The sequence below is a fragment of the Pleurodeles waltl genome, chromosome 9 (assembly GCF_031143425.1).
Source record: "Pleurodeles waltl isolate 20211129_DDA chromosome 9, aPleWal1.hap1.20221129, whole genome shotgun sequence".
NCBI lineage: Eukaryota > Metazoa > Chordata > Amphibia > Caudata > Salamandridae > Pleurodeles > Pleurodeles waltl.
The window spans coordinates 120,605,856-120,627,243 of NC_090448.1; the positions used below are offsets into that span (position 1 = coordinate 120,605,856).

Below are 21,388 nucleotides of genomic sequence, written 5' to 3' on the forward strand. Positions count from 1 at the left end.
CCTTTCTCCATATCCTATTGACTATTTCCTCATGATCTTGCTCTCATTTCCCTGTAATCTGGTATTATTGTATCAACATGGCTTTGTGTATCCCTAGTATATTGACTCTGTCCCCAGCGCTTAATATCATGATGTCCCTGTGTCAAAGAATATGTTTCTCCATGCCACAATAACTATATTCCTGCAACCTATGTGCTTTGAACCAGAACAATGAAGAAAAAAGAACCATTTTTGGGCCGATGTGAACAATATATACAGGTTTTGTACAGTCATTCAAATTGAAGGGAGTCAATAGATGAGAGGGGCTGACCCATACTGTATGAAGTGGCAAATCCTCCACAGACCATAGGTCTGTGTCCATCTATAACATCATGCAATATTATTAGATACAATTATATGTACCTAAAAACTATTTTTACGTTTGAAAAATAGAAAATGTTCTGTAATTGTGGAGGACTATGAAACTGAGGACTAAAAATGAAGTTGAAATCCTTAACTTGTTTTGTGGGAGCAGTGCAAGTGGAGTAAACAGAACCTAGTATGGATGATTAGTACGCTCAACTGAAGCACTGGCAAGCACAAATGTTGTTGGGCTCCCGTTGTTAGAATGAGACTGCTGGATTAGGGGTGGGAGTACAACATTTGTGGGTCAATCCCACACCGTCTTAGCAGCTATCGGGCCAATCCTGTCGGCTAGCTAGCAGCACCTCAACAGAACCTTGAGGAAAAGCTGATTTGTGGCAGCCTGAAACATGATTCTCTATGGCTTCTCAGGGGAAGTTGTGGTTGACAAGTTTCACCCCTTTCACTCGTTAGCAAAAGGTCTCATACACACCCATAGGCCAAAGAAAGAAATGCAGGATGGGTTTAAATACCTTTATTAAAAAGACTGCAACCTATGTTGAAATATATGGGCTGAAATTATTAGGGCAACAAGACATAACAGTATTAGAATGATGCTGACCAGCGAGAAGAAACTAAACAGTCCCAACATATAGGCATAACATATTTAGATGAATTCTACCTAAACCCTAACTCCTAAGCAAGAGCATGGTGGTGATAGCCCAATCTGTCCATTCTTAGTCAGTGAGAGGCGCACCCATCCCATTACCTAAAAGATTATCTCCCGGGTTGGCTGTAGAGACAGGGCAGAGGTCGACAATGAAATGGCATGCAGCATGACTGGAATCCTAGATGGAATTACCTCCCTGTTGTCCCTTGGCCTGTACAGTGTTTTTATAAGAAACCTATTTTCCGTACCATGTGTGGGCATGTGTCTAAGTGTCTGACTGTTTACATGCTCTTGTGGTGACAATTGCTAGCTGGATTATCATGTACTCATTCTTGTCAACTTTGGACAGGCGTACATGGAGAAATGTAGTTCACAGAATAATATTAACAATGCTTTTCACAGAATCACAAAGTTACAGCTGATTAGAAAAATAAAGGTCCCTGCTGAAAGCAGGCTAACTAAAAATGAATAAATCTGAATATACGAAATCAGAGAATGTATGTAGATAAACGAGCAAAGGCCATAGGCCTAAGCTAAAATATGTGTGCCTAAGCAGAGTGTAGAATGAAATCCACAACATCAATAAAGTGAGGGGCTAGACTCCTTTGGCTTTTAGAAACAAAACATTTTGAAAACTTCCTGTTAAAAATGTGCTTTCCTCTATTTTTGTCTGTAAATCAAATAAAACATGTAATAGTTTGAGTGTTTAATGTGTACTTTTTTCAATGTTTTTGTGTATTGTGTTGAAGTCCGAATCATAAAAATTGTTTCGTCTAGGTGTCCCGGCTTGAAAAAGTAATTTAGTGAGGGTGAAGTCAAACGATGAAAGTGCACTGTACTAAAATAAATTGTGTTCGTTTGTAGACCCCTATACTGCATGTGTGAATAATGTTCCACCATTTATAACGTACACAGGATCAAATTGAATTTGAGTGGTAAATGTTGAATGAATAAAGGATTGGAACTGTGAAATTACCTATTTTGCATACGAAATGTGAAGTGCAAACAAGCAAATATGTTATAAAACACAAAAGAAAATGTTAGACTCTTGTTGTGCACTCTTTTAAGCGTTACATAAGCAAATGAAGCAGAGTTAGTAAACATATTCAACATATAATTATAAAATGATGTCAAATGTGCGTAATTAACCATTTGTTTTTCCTTTCCCCAGAACCAACCCAGATCATCATAGCCCCCATAAATATGGATGTATCTGTTGGAGAAAGTGTGATATTACCTTGCCAGGTCCTGCATGATCCTCTTTTGGAACCACAATTCACCTGGTATTTTAATGGTAATCTACTCAGTTTGCAGAATGATGGATTCCATTTTAAAAGAGTCGGTGGGGTGAGTAGAGACTATCCTACGCAGTTCTTTTAATACGTCTATCATTTGAGAATGATATGTAATGAGAAGACTTGTCAACTATGATATATTGTCATATTTAATATGCTTTACAGGTTTATAAGCCCGTAAAACCCTGGGAGTAAAACCTACGAGTAAGTAAAATGCTATATAAACCCCAAAGAGTCCAGGTTTTAATACTGTGAAGTAGTGGAAAATATTGAGCCAATATTCCAATTCCAGTGGCAGCTGGTGCATTAAGGTGTCAGTTTTCCTATCAAACATTTTCCAAATCCTCCAGTCATGACCCTGGAAAATGTTTTTTGCTTGGAGCACCTTCCCTAAAGACACTTTGCTAGACATAATTGAAGTGATGGGACAGTAAATGCAGTGTTCTGTCAGGGGATGGAATTTTCCATTACATGTTGTGCCACAAGTACTCACAAGAAGTTAAAAACATATGACACGGGTCTCCATATTGGCTGAACCTGCCAAAGGCTGAGAAAGTGCTAAGAGAAGTTATTTTCCTATGCCTGAGTGTCATATTGGATTCCTGGAAATGCACACTAAATCATGCTTTTTCTCAAAATTCACATCTCATTTGGCGTGCGCCACTCTCTAGATTATTGAGGCTAATTTGAAATCAATAGGGGCGAGATCATCCCACCATCCATTTTGATAAACAGGGAAGTAACAGAGAACAGACAGAATTATTATTGTTTAGGGTCCTGAATCATAAAAATTGTTTCGTATAGTGGTGACGGCTTTGTAAAGTAATTTAGTGAGGGTCCACGGATCAAAGCTCAATTCTTAAATGTGGAGAGAGTAGCATGTAGATGGTTGTGTGTTTGTCTGTAATTTTCATGTGTGTATCTGTGTTATAGGTTTGAATGCATTTGAGAGAGCAAAGGCTTAGAGTGGCTCTAAATGTGCTCTGGATGCCATGTCTTGTATATGACAGCAACGCTGCCATGTACCATCAGTTCCTGCAAAAGATGCCCATCCACTGTAAAAGATGCCCGCCTTTCTTGTACACTAATTATCTTAAACATATGATAGCTATCTCTGTTATCTGGTAAATACCCCGGTATCTAGGGGGCATGAATGGAATCTGAAGGTCACCAAGGCTATTCAAGGCATATTTTCTTGGAATAAAGTGTCCACCCCTGGCACATGGTGGTTGTGGGAAAGTGCCTTTTATTGATGCTGCTGGTTTTTTAAATCTGCGCACTGCGACAATGAGGTTCTGTCCCCAGTGTATGAGCTTGAAACACAGTAAAATTGGCTAACTCATATTGGTGTATTCAGATTTTCCAACAAGAACACAACATATGGTCAAGAAATACACCAATGGTGTGGCAAGTTAAAAGTCACCTCTGTGCTGCAGTACATCTTCGACCATCCGCAAGCCTAACAAAGCAAATACTGCTTCAGACCTCCCTGTGCAGACTGAATCCAGCTTTTAAACCTGCATGCAAACCTATACAAATAACACATTTTGGCAGGAAATAACCCTACATTTAGATATTAAAAAGTCTCTCTGAAGTAGACCTTGTAGTTCAATCGTTAGGGTGCCTAGCATGTAAAAGTAGTACATCCAAGAATTTAATGTGACCAGGTACCTGCAATGATTAGCCCCAGAAGCAATTTTCGCTATAAAGCATTGTAGCTGTCCTATCAGATAAAATAGAGTTTGGGATGAAATAATAAACCTGCTATCTCCGATCAACCTACTAGAATAATTCATCATCAATATTTAATGTTGATTAAAAATCCAAAACACAAAAAGAGTACACTGTTCCTGAAAGACAAAAAGGTCCAGGAAACCTGGATGTTCAGGAGCAAAGGCCCTCACCTATCACATTGGATGACAGGCATCATCATCGGGAATTGCTCCACGTCAGGCCGGCACTGCAATGCCTGACGTGCTCCCAAAAAGGGAGCTGTCAGCCGTAATTGCTAGTGTGATGACTAGTGGAAGGAAGCTAACCACCAGTCCAGTCGAGGGGAATGCGCACCGGAGGGTAGGTCATTCGTGGAGGACCGCGGATAGAATATATCTGTGCAGTCCTTGGGCTCGCGCTTCCTATGGAGCCACTTCTACTAATAGGGGTTGGGCGACCGTTTTAGATGACATTTAACAAATTACTAAATGTAAGTGATTGCTTTATTCTTTTCTAATGTTCATTGGAGAAGCTATATTCTGGTCCTAAAGAAGCGTCAACGGATCCATCTGGACCTTCAGACGCGAAACATGTCGACCTTGTGGTAGAGGCACCACACTTTTTGGGACCCTCTATGTCTATTTTGAAAGTTGTTGAGCATTACACTCAATTTCTACTTTCCTTATCTGTTTTTAACCTTGGTCTTCATTTCCCTTTTCTGATTAAAATTATAATGGAGGCTGGAAATGATTAACCATTTTTAAACCATTCTTTTTTGCTCTCCTGTTTTTGCCTGTTTAGCTGTGGCTCTACCCGGATGATTCCCTCCACCATGACCCTTAGCTCCTCCTCTGGGAACCTGGGGTGTCTTTGTGGTGCCGTGGGTGTAGTGTGAGTGGTGTGTGTGAGGGTGAGTGGGGTGATGTGTTGGGGTGTGTGCTAGAAGGTGCATGGATGGTATATGGGTAATGGCGTTTTGTGGCTCTGGTTCTGTGGGTGCTCTTGGTCTGTCTCACTCAGTTATCAATATTTTTGGGTTGTAAGGAGTTGTGGATAGTGTGGGTGTGTGCTTTATAGTTGTGTGGGTGTGGTGTATGTATGGGTGCCAGGTGTGTTTATCAGATTGACCAATGTGGTGTTGTTTTGTTTGTGTGTGTCCATTTTGAGCACGGCAGTATGTACCGCCAATGGTTTACCGTGCTATAATGTCAGCCGCCGTGATTCGTGGGTCGCAATGCTGTAGGCGTAGATGTGTTGGCGTAACTGTGTGGGTTTTGGTACCGCCAGTTTATCACTGACCTTTGGGCTGGCGGACTTGTGTGTGTGGCTGTATAGTGACGGATTGCTATGTGTGTGTCATAATATGGGTAGCGGTAATCCGCCGTGCCGGCGGTATGTTGGCAGTGGTCAGCATGGCGGTAAGCAGGACTTACCGCCAATGTCATAATGAGGGCCTTAGTCTTTTCACTTCCATGGTTGCTCCTGGTGTTTCGTATGAGATGTGCATCACTGAGGGTGATTTTAGATCGAAAGTAAGAAAACCCTTATCAATTGTAATCTCAAAGCGGGTGGAAACATAAACTCTGCCTAATCAGGACTATAATTTCCTCAGAAGACATTACAAAATTCCACAAAGTAAAAAGGGATAAACAATATGTTCTGAAACATCATAAGATATGTTTATGACTTTATAGCAGTAAACACATTTAAATTTTATCTCCGGCACATATATCTTTGATTCAATTTTGTAAATGAAAACCTTAAAACCCAAAGTTCACTATTTTCCCTTTCATTATCAACAAAAGTTTTCTTCCTAAAAGTCATTTCTATAGTTGAAAAATAAATTATGAAATCTTTTAATTTAGTATTTATGTTTTTGCAGAGTTCTTCTGGAGATTTGATGATAAGAAACATTCAACTCCAGCACAGTGGAGACTATGAGTGTGTGGTGCAGACTGCAGTAGACAAAGTCTCATCAGCTGCTCGGCTTATTGTAAGAGGTACATTTTAAGTTGGTATGAATTTTCCAATTACAAATGTGGGAAGGGTGGTGGGAATATCATGGTGCTAGTTATAGGGAGCTGGGGCATTTGGTAATGTAAATGGAGCATTTCATTCAAAAGCTATGCATTTCACTGATCTTGTTTGGAATACACGTATAGCATGAGGTTAACAAAAACATATATACTGTAGGCCTTTGTACCTTTCATCAGTGAGACAAGCAAGACTTTCTGAAGGACTCAAAATGCAGTGGGCAGAGGTAGCGACCGTCAAACATGATCAAGGAATGTAGATATAATTGTGATTATTTTAAGGAGAAAGCAAATTCCACCTTGCTATTTTTTGGTGATCTCAGTTTAGCTTTTTATCACCATATATTACAATACACTGAGACAGTCAATGAGCATGGTCAAGTTCCTATAAAAACTACAAGGCTTATTGTAGGTATCGCAATTAACATAATACCCATGGCAAATCTGACAATTATTATACAAGTATATTCTGTGTGGCATTTTTTTCAGCGATATTGGAAAGTGGATATATTTCATACATGCCACATGATTCTAGAAAAACAAACACAATAGTTTAGCATATTACAGCAAGCCCTAACATTCAACTTATTAAGTACTCACATCACTCCAATACAAGAAGTGTAAGTACTGAAGTGGGAACAGAATCATAAGGAAGATAATACATCCTGTTCTAAATAATAATCTAAGGATGCGCTATCCAGGAAACAATAAAATGAAACTACCAACTTTGTAGTCATCTGTCTATAAGTTGATATAGCTCCTCACTTGCCAACCTATGCCTCCCTCTGTTATGCACAATTTGGTACAAGGGATGATGAATGAACCAAAAAACCTAGACTAAAAGTCTATCTCTCAACCTCATTCCCCTAAAGAATTTCATTTTCTATCCATTATTGTACATTGTCCACCTATATGTGATTTCAGAGACTATTTATAAAGTCCCTTTTGTGAAACTCCCCTTTCTCCCTGTCATTCTGTAGAGGGTCTTCTCCAAGACTCCCAGTCCTTCACTAGTTAATGCCTATAACCTAAATCCTCATTACACCCATACAGATTATTCTGCGGGGATCAAAACATAGATCTTAGATGGGTATAAGTCAACTATTTATGATCTTTCTGGCCATTAACTCAAGAATGTGACAAGAATGAGTGAGTACATGTGTAATGTCATGTCTTTATCTAGGAAGCTGCTCCGTGCCTCCTCAAACTATGGCACTTCATTGTTCAACTATGCAATCACTCACTCAAACGCAGCCATTTTGCTATATTTCCTCCAAACATTCCTTGTATGCAGGGACTGATGGAGCTTTCCAGTGCCTCAAAATGCCCACTTTGGCTACTACTAGAAATGTCGTTAGACATGGTCTGGTGTGGTGGGGGAAAGACAGTAGTTTGTCAAAATAATGAAGCAGAGAGATTCTAGCTGTCAATGATTGTGACAAATTAAATTTCAACGTCAATAAGGATAAAAATACTGGGAACATAACTAATTAGTTAAGGACATTCCAATAGAACATAAACAATTTCTCTATCAGAACCACCACATTTCCAGCATTTTGAATTGGCCATTAGTTTTGCTTTGTAAATTTGCAGTGGTGTCCAGTGCCAGTGATGCGGGAACATAAAGTAATAAAAGCTATGTTTCTGATGTAAGTATCTGTGTCTGATGTAACTATTATGGTCCCTCATTAGATATTTACAGTTGTCATTAGGGAATTTATTATAGAGGTGTTCCTCCCTCCATCTTCAAGTCTTAGTCAAGATTTCACTCGAGAACAGGTACTGTAGCAGGGTTGCATATAGACCACAGATTGTGCTCCCAAAGGCTTTCCACTTTCATAGTAAAGCGGACCATGGCAGTACTAGTTGTCTTTTCCCTAATGCCTCTCTAAGACAATGGGAGAGTTGGAGGTATATCCAATGCTGTTGGTGTAGTAATTCAAATTACTCACATAACGTTTTAAATGATTTATAACTGACCTCTGTGAAAAAAGAGTCAAGACTATATAGCCATTTATATCTCCATAGTGACCCTTCTACTTCCTGTTTCCCAGTTAATATATGTCTATAACCTCTGTAGGAAAGTCCTCCTTTTTGCCCTGGTCACCCCCACACTTTTTGGACAGGTACTGGTGGTTACTGACTTTTGGCTGTGCCCTGGGTACTGCTTACCAGTTCCAGGGCCAGTGCTCTGTGTAAAGTGGATATGCAAATTAGGCTAATTATAATTGGCAAAGTTAACCTACCTATAAGTCCCTAGTATATGTTAGGGCATGGAGGTTTAGGGACCCCAGCATAGGTAGTGCCCCCATAGGTGCACTGCTGAGGTGCCCAGTGTCATTTTAAAGACATGCCTGCCTTGCTGGCTGCTTTTAAATTAAAGTTACATGCAAATTTGACTTTGGAATTAAAAGTAGTTCCAAAGTCTTAAACTACCTTTTTTTTACATATAAGTCACCCCTAAGGTGTGCCCTATGTGCCCCTGGGGCTGGGTGCCATGTAACTATAAGCAGGGACCTTATAAAAGTAGTTTTATAAGCCCTGGTGAGGTACAACAGCCACATTTGTTTTCCCTCATTGTAGTGAATGGCCTCCGTAGACTAGGATGGGGAGACTTTATTTTAATTTTAAAAGTCCCCTTAAATGACAGATACCAAGAGTTTGGTATCAAATTAATTGTTATAATAAATCCCACAACTTCCAGTTGTGGGATTTAATATAACGTGTTCATGTAAAGAGTTTTAACCTTTACCTAACAAGTTGCCAACTTCAGCCCTGTAGTGTTTTTGCTGCTGTGCTCTGATTTGCCAGGCTGCCTTGATGAGGTGTGAAGTGGCCTGGCTTCACACAAAGAGATGTGCCTGTGGGAGGAGATCTCCCCTCAGCAGATGGTGAGCCAGTAAGGGGGAGGGCTGCCAAACTGGTCTTTAAAGGCAGAGACGGACATTTGGAGCAACCCAGCAGCACCCCCACATCCTGCAAACCCAGACAGTTAGGTGCAACCTTGATTATATTAGGAGAGGGCAGGAGAGGGGTGTGTTTAGGATTTTAGCTACACCAGAGGGTGGGCTCAGCCAGATGTAACCTCCAAAAATCAATTTCAGCCATGATGGATTTTTGAGGAATGTTGCCTCCTGGGATTGATTTTTGCCACACTTCCCAGGAAGTGGTCATCACAGGGGGAAGGACCCTGCACCTGACTGGAGAACCAGGACCCCCCTGTTTTTTTTACCCAGGAGCAAGGATAAAACTGGCAGACCTGCACCCACACCTCAGATCCCCATCAGATTCCAACAAGGAAGACCCACAGGAGAGGAAGGACAGCCCTGCTGGACCCCTGGCCTGCACCTGGACCCTGCACTCTGAAGGACTGCACCAGCTGCACACTTGGGCTTCACCACAAGAAGGACTTTGCCTGGCTTCAACTGGTTTAAGCAGGTACTCCCTGTTTGCTACAGGTGAAAAAGTGCTAACCAGAGTCCTCTGCACCAACTCCTGAAGAAACCAACCAGCTGACCACTGTCCAGTGGCCAAAAAGGAGTCTGTGCCAGGTGCATTCTGGGAGTTGTAGTCCACACCCCCAAGGATCATCTCAGAGCTTCTGGAACCTTGGGGTGAGCTGTGGACCCCAAAAGAACCTTAAAGGAACATCTGGAAGAAGATCCAGAAGTTTGGAGAAGTTCGGAGAACTTCTGAAAAAAAGCTCCATAGAGGGACGGACCCGCAGCGGCAACTCTAGCCGGCTTGCTTCGACCGTGACCCAGCCTGACTTGCAGGTTCGTCCCAGTGAAGAAAATCTCCAAAAAAGGGACTAAGGGCCAGATGTAGCAAACGTTTGCGACTCGCAAACGGGCCGAATCGCAATTTGCGACAGTGCAAAATCGGAAATGGGATGCAAAAAGCCCATTTCTGAATCGCAAAAAGCGATGTGCCCCGTTTGCGAGTCGCACCCGTTGCGACCCCCTTTTGCGACCCGCAATGTGCGAGTCGCAATTTGCGAGTCGCAACCCATATGCAATTGCAACTCGCAAATTGCGACTAGTCGCAAAAAACCCAGTTTGCAAGTCGCATTTACCACTAACTCAGAGCAGGTGGTAACCATTACCAAAGTATAAAAGGAGACCCAGAAGGCATCTGGGTCACTCAAGATGGCGGACATATACCTGATAGCAGTGAGGAGGAGAGTCTACGCAGCCCAGCAGAGGAGGAGGAGGGGCCACAGACAGGAGAAGATATATAGAACAAGGCAGACCCTTTTCCAGCAAACTGAAGAGGAGATCTATGATAAATACCGCCTTAGCAGCGCTGCCATTCTAGAATTAATAGATTTACTAAAACCACAGCTAGAACACAAGACTCTGCGTGGCTGCGCCATCCCTACGCATGTGCAAGTACTATGCGCACTGCACCTCTTGGCATCAGGGAGCTATCAGGGGGTCATTGCCGTGGCAGGTGGGGTATCCCAAAGTGCAGTGTCAAGGTTCCTCAGGGCATTCCTAGATGCCTTAGTAGCGCACAGGTCTCAGTTCATATACTTACCAAGGAATGAGGCAGAAATTAACAGCACCAAGCTGGACTTTTACCGCATTGCCCACTTCCCCCAGGTCAATGGATGTGTAGATGGGACACACATTCAAATATGCCCCCCCGCCAATCTGGAACATATTTTCCGCAACAGAAAGTGTACCCACTCACTCAACATACAGGTTGTTTGTGATGCCCATTATGTCATCACGGACATCGTAGCTAAGTTTCCAGGCAGTACCCATGACTCATACATTTTTAGACATAGTGGGATACATCAACGCCTGGAACGTAGGGAGTTTGGAGATGGATACCTCCTAGGTAGAGCTGCATACACCTTGCAGACATACACACAGGTCACTGTGCACGACTATCTGGACTTACTAACAGTGTACTTTTGTGCCCAACAGGTGACAGTGCATATGCTCTAAGGCCATGGATCATGACTCCATTTTTAACACCCAGCAATGATTCAGAGAGGCAATACAACAGTGCGCATAAGAGGACCAGGAACCTCATCGAGCGCACCTTCGGACTCCTGAAGGCAAGATTCCGATGCCTCCACCGCAGCGGAGGCACCCTCCAATACACCCCCATTACCGCCTTCAAAATTGTGGTCGCATGCGCCATCCTCCACAACATAGCCACCAGACGTGGGCTACCTCTCACCCCTGCAGACCCAGATCCTGATGAGGAAGAGCAAGAACAACCACACCGCCATCATGGGGATAGGAGTCTAGCTAATCAAGGCAGACTGAGACGGGAACACATTGCTACGCAATATTTTGGACGGTACGTGTAAACTCCCACCATACTCACCCATTAACCAAACACTCCTTTTGTTAAGTGGAAGAAAAATAACTGTTTTAATAATGTAATGCAAGAACTATATACAAGATTCAATTGTCCATGGGCAGGGAACTGCCAACCACTCATCTGGCACATTAAAGCCATGTGCCACATTTGTTTGTCCGGGCTGTTGGCTAACTTCTCCTGCCCCTCCTGCCAGCCTGGCTGGTCCCAGCCGCATCTATGGTGCTCTGCCTCCCACTCCTTAGCACCCTACTGTCAGTGGCAGATACACTGCTCACTATGGAGCCCTCTTCACTATCTTGGGGTGTTTCCCTGGTGGCCCTCGACATCTCACGTGTCTCCATTTGTTCAATGATATGTGTGAGACGTCCCAGGCCCCTGGCAACATCCCCAGCAAAATGGCCCATCTCAATTTGCAGGCCAACTGTCCTCCTCGACAGGCCTGTTGTGTTGATGGCTAGCCTGCCGATTGATGTGGCCATCCTGTCCAGTCTTGACATAATCTGCCGATCCCTGCGCCGGCCAGCCTCTGCCTGACCCAGCAGTCCGGCCGCCAGTTCCCTGATGGCAGAGGCAATGTCCCCAGTGTTCTGGCACATCAGGTCCATCCGCCTGTTGAGGTGCCGCATGCTTGACTGGTTTTGTCTTTCAATGCGGTGCAGCACCCCACTGATCCTGCCCAATGTTGTGTTCTGCAGGCGCTGACCCCGCAGCAGATGTGCCTCACTGCTGGTTGGAGGAGGAATCCGGAAATAAGACTCTCTTGCCCTGCGACGCCTGCGCAGTGGTGGCTGCCCTGTCCTCGCACCTGTATCCTCCCTGGCTGTTGCTGGGGCACCTCCTGGCGTTGCTGTTGCAGCAGGCGTTACAACTGCAGGAATGCTGCTGACTGTGCATGTGGGGGTGCTGGAGGGTCCTGGGGTGTCCTCCTGGGCCTGGGTGCTTGGGGTGTAGGGGGTGTCTTGCTGGAGACCTGTGGGACATGGGGAACACACTGTCAGTGTCTAGTATCTTTTGCACAATTCCTAATAAACATTTGCCTATGCACTGCCTATTGGACTACATTTCCCATAATGCATCATTCTGGCTTTTTCTACCCTGAAATGGAGCTAATTTGGTTGTGCATGCACCTGTGTACATGGTGGGTGGTGTATGACATTGATAGGGGTACAGGCTTATCACATGGTACTCACCGGTTGATGTTCTGGGCTCTGAAGTGTCCAGGTCCCCAAATCCACACACTGCCTCCGGCTCAAAGGTTTGCTCAATCCTGTCTTCAAGGGGTGTGGGTGGTGGCACAGATGATGGTCCCCCTCCAGTGCCTCTCATCTCCCGGAGCCTTTCTGCCACCCTCTCCTTGGTCCGGGAGCGGAGGTCATACCACCTCTTCCTTATGTCCTCAATTGTCCTGTGGCTCACCCCCAGGGCATTGATTTTCTCCTGCATTTCCTGCCAGATTTTCTTTTTGGTGGCCTCTGGAACAGTGAGGGCAGCTCTCCCAAAGAGCTCATCATGGTGCTGACAACATTCTTCGGTCAGCACCTCAAGCTCCCTCTCTGAGAATTTAATTTTCCTTTTTCGGGGGGTTCCCTCCATGGCTGCTGCAGCTAGCTCAGTGTGCAGACTGGCAGTTGTAAAAGGGTGTGGTCCAGACTCCTCCCAGGTGTATTTGTTAACTTCCTGGCTGTGATGTCATCATCATGTGCCAGGAAGTGTTTCCAGAGTGTTTTTGTGTGCTTTCTGGAGTGTTCTGCTGCACCTGAAAGCAATTTTGAGGGAACTCGCAATTTGCGACACCAACTCGCTAATTGCGAGTTCGTTTTTTGCACACTCGCAAACAGCGACCTCGCAATCTGCGGACTCGCACACAGCGTTGCGAGTCCGGATGCGAGTCGCAAAATCGGACCGGTTTCTTTCCTGGCATACCAAATTGCGAGTCGCATTTTGCGAGTCGCATTTTGCGAGTCGCATTGACTCGCAAAATGCGACTCGCTATTTTTATTTTTCCTACATCTGGCCCCATGTCCGAACGTAGAAAGTTGACTGGGACCTCCCAGCCAGCATATCCGAGGAGGGCTCCAAGGACATCGGATCAAGATCCAGGTTTGCCCAGGTCGAAGGATTTTCACTTCGAAAAAACGACTACGTCCGAAGGTAAAAATCTCCAACGAGGGCTCCCGCAACGCATATCCGGAGAAGAGTTCCAGGAGGTCGGATTGGACTGGCAGGTTCGTCCCACTGAAGAAAATCTTCAGATAAACGACTAAGTCCGAAGGTAAACTTTTGACCGAGGCCTCCCCCGGGCTGTAGCCGAGCCGGGCTCTATCGCGGTCGGCCTTAAAGTTTGACTTTGCTCCGGTCGAGGTGCGACCAGATGACCAGATTGGCGCTTTTTGTTTCTATGCGCTAGAAAACAATAATTCTTTAAAAATGCATATCTCCAGTTCCCCTTATCTGATTATAATCGTTTTTGTGTCACTTTAAAGACAGAAATATAATCTATTTTTATAAATTGGTTTTGGATTTTTAAACTGTTTCCTATGTTTTATTTAATTACTGTTTTGTGATATTTTAATGCTCTACACTCTGTCTCCTAAGTTAAGCCTTGTCACTCGTTGCCAAGCTGCCAAGGGTTGAGCTGTGTTTAATTTACTGAGACCTAACTGACCTAAGTGGAGGTTAGTGGCCTATTGCTAAGTGTAGGTACCTACCTGCCCTTACCAATAACCCATTTTCCAACAACCTCCGAGAGGTACCTTGGAATGCAGCTCTGCTGACAATCCCATCAGTTGGTGTGCTCTTTTTCATGCATAATGGAAGGAGTGCGATACGGGATTGATGTGAATTTTAGTTACCTCAGGCCCAACATAGAGTCCCATGAACAGCCCTTGTGACCCCAAAAGTTGTCTTTTATTTTTGCCATGGCGGTACTTCCTCTACAACCTTAGTAGGCAAACTGCAGGCACCAGAAAGTGACCCAACCAACATGATTCCATAAGCAGTAGTCGTAAGCCATTGTATCTTATGTCCACACATAATTTTAGACACAACAATTTTGTTCCAGGCCCTCCCCAGATAAAAGTACAGATTTCTGAGTCAAATGTTGCCTATAGAGTTATCTCTGGAGTTTCAATGATATTTAAATCTGGGAGTGGCAGTCAATGTTTTAATTCACAATCTTCCCCAGAGAGAGAACTGCATCTTCGACTATTTTGCAAAGTCACATTTTATTTTGTCAAATAAAGGTTGAATGTTGTTTTGTACCATATTTTCCAGATCTCGATTCAGAAGGTAACCAAGATATTTCATTTGTGATGGGTCCATTGAAGAGGGTCAATACCAATATGCCTTTGTCATGGTACCTGGCATAGGCAGGACTTCATGCTTTGACCAGTTAATCTCATAATTCAAGAACCTAGATAAATGGTAAATCAAGATAGATTTCACTGGGGAGGATTGAGTAATCAATATGTCGTCCATGTAATAAAAAGCTTTCTATTCACATTCTTCCATGGGTATCTTCCATTTTTGGGCAGCACATCTTTTGATGCTGCCTGGTGGCTCCAATGCAATAACAAAATAATAGGGATGAGAGAGGGCATCCCTGCCGGGTGACACATTGAAGTTGGAAAAAGGAAGACAAATAAACCCAACAATTAACCAATGCTCTAGGGTTAGTGTATAAGATCTTAACTTTCCCCATAAAGAATTCCCCTAAACAAGTTCTTTCCATTGGTCACATCAGATTCAACTATTTAACCCTGACAAAGACCTTCTTGGCATCTAGAGATATTAGCAGCTTGCCGTCCATGTCTTGATGAGCCTGCAATAGTCTTCAAATACTTTGTCAATGAGCGACCTGGCATGAAGCCTACATGACTTGGTGTATCAGTCCGTAAATCACTAAAGCACTTAATTAAATATTAAATACAATGTTAGGCTTCTGGGTGATGTGCATCCCAAATGTTCAGGTGGTCAAAGGAAGAAGTAATAAACAATGATGACTGAAAATGTGAGATGTTCACTTCAAAGCAGTAACCCTGGGACTACCTTGCATGTGACATTAGAACTGCAACACACTGTCAAAGGTGCAGTTCCTGTTGTTTCTTCCTATATGTCTGGCTGCAGCTACCTCCCCCTCCACCCCCACCTCACGTCCTTTGCGATGTCACATGAAGTAGAATGCATTTGCACAATATGCTGTCACAGACCTTCAAAGAGATATTGGTTTCTGATCTTGCTCTGGAAGTGCCTCCAGAGAGACACAGCTTCTAAGTGCTAGGGACCAATAACCGTAATCAGAAGAAAGAAAGGATGAGGTGATCGAACAGTTGAAATCTATTGCAAACGCCTAATATGCAAAAAGGAGATATTACTGCAGAATACTAAAAATTAAATGATCAGAGGCACAAACAGGGGAATGCACATAATTAGACTACTGGGTTTATGGGTTTCTTGAAAGGGCACAAAGCAGGTAGAAACTCCAAAGAATACTTGTTTTTCAACCCTTTGTGGCTTTCGCTGTAACATTTTGTTTCTATTTCTTCTTCATACTGTTGGAGTTAGTTTGTGAGGTTGTCTTTTATTGGCAATATATTTTGCAGCACCGTTTGGTTTACTATAGTGGACAATGCAATTCATACACGGCCGCTTGGTCACTGTAAAATTTAACATTAAAACATTAAACACCCTGCCCTAAAATTAATACTTTTGTGCAGTGTGGACCCGGTGAGGGTGGATGTGTACCTTGTGTATCAACTGCATCCCGGATTTCTGGAAGTAGAAGGCTGCTCTTAGGGGAAAGGAATGTAGCCTGTTGCTGAATCAGATTGACAAAGTGGGCTAGGTACTATCCCGTTGGACCTTCTCTCTGAAGGTTGGAGACTGTACATTAATGGAGAGAGAGATAAGCTGTATTCACCAGAAAACATGTACTAATTATCTAATGAGCTTCTAGGCTGGTGAGAAGATGCCAAGATCATCACTACCAATGATTTAAATTGAAGATACATGCAGATTAGAGCCACAGATGGTCCTAAGGAGTGGTCTGAAATCTTAATGCTAGAGGATCACTTGCAGTTTCAGGTAATGCTCTTTGGACTGAGAATGTCTCTTCCACATCTCAACAGGAAAGGATTAAATCACTCCAGGATAGAACATCTCTCCCCAGAGATCTGGCCAGCCTCGCATATAATAGAATGGACACATGTCAGCTGATAGCTGCTTGCCCTTGGCATCAGGTATAGGGCTTCTGATGTCCCCCCCTTAGAATGACAGACTTTCTAGTTAGTAAGGATTAGTATTGAGAGGTTTGTAGGCGGAAGAAGTACTTATTAATGTCATATCATCTTTCTTCATATAATATTGTTATTTGTTTTCCTCCTACCACAATAACTGGCCTGTCTGCTACCACTGTTGTGTGTATAATATGTTCAGGGGAGGCTCCTCCATAAGGGCGGAGGAGAGTCACCCCCGCTAGCAGCAAAAGCTGCAGCACTTTCTCAATGAGGGGATAATAAACATAGGCCTTTATTTATACTTTTTTAGCACCACATTTGCGTAATTTTTTTACGCAAAAGCGGCACAAACTCACAAAATATAATTGCATTTTGTAAGTTTGTGCCGCTTTTGCGTCAAAAAGCGGCACAAATGTGGCGCTAAAAAAGTATAAATATGGGCTATAGTTTATTATCCCCTCGTTGTAAATGTGGCGGGGCATCTGGGATGAGGAGCAGTGAGGGGGAGTTGCCAGCACTCCCCCTCACTGCGCATGAATGTTTGGCCGGCAGTCTCAGGCCATCCAAACACACATGTGCCGTAGACTCTCTCCAGCCCGGCAACACAGTTGCCGGGCTGGAGACAGCCTGTATAGGCTCCCAGTCTGCCTGGGAGCGCCCAGCCAGGGTGCTCCCAGCCATTCTTGATGCTGCTCTTAGCAGCATCAGGCTTGGCCGCAGGGCAGGCTGGGAGCCTGTGCCTGTGTGCAGCCAGCAGGGAAGAGGAGTGCTGCGCAGCGACGGCGTGGAAAAGGTAAGGGGCATATTTATACTCTGTTTGCACCAAATTAGCGTCATTTTTTTTTCTCTAATTCGGTGCAGAACTAACTCCATATTTACACTTTGGTGCTAGACACGTCTAGCTCCAAATTTATGGAGTTAAAGTCATTTTTTGGAAGTGGAGACCTACCTTGCCTTAATGAGATGCAAGGTAGGCGTTCCCGTGCAAAAAATGACTCTATGGCCTTAATGCCATATATAGGGCCATATTTATACTCTGTGGCATATTTATACTCTGCACTGAATTAGCGTACTTTTTTTAACTCTAATTCGGCGCAAAACTAACTCCATATTTATACTTTGGTGCTAGACCCGTCTAGCACCAAGGCCCTGATTTATACTTTTTTTGCGACGCATTAACATAATTTTTTGACGCAAAAGTGGCACAAACGTACAAAATAATGGCCCTTATTTATACTTTTTGCTGCAAAAGTGCACTAACTCAGTCTTGCACCAAAAAGTTTAGCATCAGCTTGCACTATTTCTGTGCACCAGCCAGGCACCATATTTATGGAATGGTGCAAGCAGGGGCAAAGGGTAGGCTAGAGTAAAAAAATGACTTTAGTCGGTTGGGCCTGGCAGTATAGAAGAAGAGAGTTTAGCACCAAAAAATGACTTTAGGCTGGTTAGAGTAAAAAAGAAATGACTCTAACCAGATTAGCGTAATTTTATGGTGCTAAACCTACCATGTCACATGACTCATGCCTTAGAAAAGGCAGGAGTCATGCCCACCACCCCAATGGCCAGCACAGAGGACAAGGGTCCCCTGGGCATGGCCATTGCACCCTGTGCAATGTATGGAGGCCCATTTCAGGGGACTTGGCACTTTCAAAAATAAAATGCAATCGTACCTGTACTTACCTCGGGTGGGGTCCCCCATCCTCCGCAGTCCCTCTGGTGTGGGTGGGGGTGCCCCTGGGGCTTGGGGAGGGCAGCTGTGGGCTTATTCCATGGCGTTCCACTATGGAAATAGGCCCACATGTCCCCTAATGCCTACCCTGACCCAGGCTTTAAAAAACGGGGCAAAGCAAGCTTTGCCCCATTGTTTGACCCCTCCTCCCTCCCTTGCACTATTTTTGCCATAGAGTCATTTTTTGCACGGGAACGCCTATCTTGCATCTCATTAAGGCAAGGTAGGTTTCCACTTCCAAAAAATGACTTTAACTCCATAAATTTGGCGCTAGACGGGTCTAGCACCAAAGTATAAATATGGAGTTATTTTTGCACCGAATTAGAGTTTAAAAAAATGACGCTAATTCAGTGCAAACAGAGTATAAATATGCCTATTAGTGTCAAAATATGACGCTAATCTGGTTAGTCATTTACTTTGACTCTAACCTGCCTAACGTCATTTTTTTTAATGCTAGCCTCCCCTTTGCACCAGCTTGCACCATTCCATAAATATGGTGCCCAGCTGGTGCTAAAAAATGGTGCAAGCCGGGGCAAAACTTTTTGGTGCAAAACTGTGTTCGTGCAGTTTTGCACCAAAAAGTATAAATAAGGCCCTAAGGGCCAGATGTAGCAAATTAAAAATTTGCGTGGTGCAAAGTGCGAGTCCATGCGACTCGCACTTTGCACCTCGCAAATTGGTATGCAGTACGGTGTCTCAGACACCGACTACAACTCGCTATGGGGTCGCAATGACCCACCTCATGAATATTCATGAGGTGGGTCGCAAATTGCGGCCCCATAGCGAGTATAGGCACTCGCAAACATGGAGGCCTGCTGTCGTCAGCAGACCTCCATGTTCGTGACTGCTTTTAAATAAAGCTTTTTTTTTTTTTTTTAAGTGAAGCCCGTTTTCCTTACAGGAAAACGAGCTGCACTTAAAAAAAAAACGAAACCTTTTGTTTCGGTATTTTTTCAGGGCAGGGAGTGGTCCCTTGGACCAAGGGACCACTCCCTGCCCTGAAAAAATATTTGTGGGTCCAGTCACAAACTGGAAGGGGTCCCATGGGGACACCTTCCAATTTGCGAGTGGGTTACCATCCACTTGAAGTGGATGGTAACTGCGATGCCATTTGCGACCGCGTACGCGGTCGCAAATGGTATTGCATACCACTCAGACTCGCAAATAGGAAGGGAACACCCCTTCCTATTTGCGAGTCGGAAATGCATATTGCGAGTCGGTACCGACTCACAATATGCATTTCTGCATAGCAAAGTGGCATTTGCACCTCGCAAACGGCGAAAATCGCCGTTTGCGACGTGCAAATACTTTGCTACATCTGGCCCTAAGTGTTTATTTTTTATTTTATTTTATTTTATTAAATTTTAGATCCCTCCATGCACCCCCTCTCCCCGCTCCTGTTGAGTCAAAAGAGCTGTGACTGAATATGTTCTATGTTGGTTTATAATAAAGTCTTACAATGATAATGGTCCAGGGGCCAGATGTAGCAACCCTTTTGCGAGTCGCAAACGGCGAAAATCGCCGTTTGCGACTCGCAAACGTGGGTTTGCAATGCACAAATGCATATTGCGAGTCGTTACCGACTCGCAATATGCATGTGCGACTCGCAAATAGGAAGGGGTGTTCCCTTCCTATTTGCGACTCGCAATGGTATGCAATACCATTTGCGACCGCATATGCGGTCGCAAATGGCATCGCAGTTACCATCCACTTCAAGTGGATGGTAACACAATCGCAAATTGGAAGGGGTCCCCGTGGGACCCCTTCCAGTTTGTGATTGCACCCAAAAATATTTTTGCCCTGAAAAATCCGAAACTAAAGGTTTCGTTTTTTTTTGTAGTGCAGCTCGTTTTCCCTTAGGGAAAACGGGCTACACTTCAAAAAAAAAAATCCTGCTTTATTGACAAGCAGGTCGCTAACATGGAGGCCTGCTGACGTCAGCAGGCCTCCATGTTAGCGAGTGCCCATAGTCGGTATGGGGCCGCAATTTGCGACCCACCTCATTAATATTAATGAGGTGGGTCTTTGCGACCCCATACCGACTCGCAAAAGGTGTCTGAGACACCTTTCTGCATAACATTTTGCGAGTTGCAAATTGCGAGTCGCTAGTACTCGCAATTTGCAAGTCGCAAAATGTTATTTTCCTACATCTGGCCCCAGATCTCTTCTGTGTGCTGGCTTAAGGTAACGGGTGAGAGGAACTGAACCATAACTACCTATCACTGGCAGGACCGCTTGCAGCCTTAGAAACTAATTTGAAATGCATGATGTTTAAACTATAATTATATGTTTATCATATGTTTAGGACCCCCGGGCTCGCCTAAGGATGTGAGAGTGATTGAAATAACAGAGCGCACAGCTAAGGTGGCTTGGCGTGCAGCCATAGATAACCACAGCCCAGTCACATCATATGTTATCCAGGCACGAACCCTTTATTCAGTGGGCTGGCAGGCAGTGTCAACAGGTAAATGTATAATTGTCTATTTTCTAGTTTTGCTTTCTATATCAACTTCTACCATTTACTTAGTAAGATTATTTAGTTTTATTTCTTGCTTTTAGCTCCGGAAGTAATCAGTGGAAAAACCCTGGTAGCCAGAGCTGTGGACCTCAGCCCGTGGGTTGAATACGAATTTCGTGTAGTTGCTAGTAACAAAATGGGTAATGGAATACCAAGCGTACCTTCATCAAAAATAAGGACTGAAGAAGCAGGTCAGTGTGCTTTTTGAAATGTAATATTTGTGGCACAAAGAACACGTTCAAAATGGTTAAATTTCGAATGTAGTTGGAAGGAACTGCACAAATTTAAGTTATGAGTGAGTAGAGGAATCCCTATTTTCTGTAAACAAGCTTTATTTGATTTCCGAGAAAATCATAGAAGCATACATACACAAAAAAAATCAGGTAGATAAAAGCTCATAAATACATGACATGTCTAAAAAAAATCACATAAAAAATCAAGAACAAAATACAAGACACTAATGACCGCTTCAGAACACCTTATTTCCCCACTTTCCTCCTATGAACTGTTGCCG

The 21,388-nt window shown here is 43.7% G+C and overlaps 1 protein-coding gene across 1 annotated transcript in view; it reads left to right on the forward strand.

Annotated features, from left to right (window-relative positions):
- The window catches only part of LOC138258999 (contactin-3-like), a 1,120,386-nt gene that overhangs the window by 952,391 nt on the left and 146,607 nt on the right, over positions 1–21,388 (forward strand). Inside the window, exons 13-16 of the mRNA XM_069206372.1 lie at positions 2,184–2,359; positions 5,903–6,020; positions 20,662–20,820; positions 20,916–21,065. Coding sequence (XP_069062473.1) covers positions 2,184–2,359; positions 5,903–6,020; positions 20,662–20,820; positions 20,916–21,065 — 603 coding nt within the window. The remainder of the gene's footprint in view (positions 1–2,183; positions 2,360–5,902; positions 6,021–20,661; positions 20,821–20,915; positions 21,066–21,388) is intronic.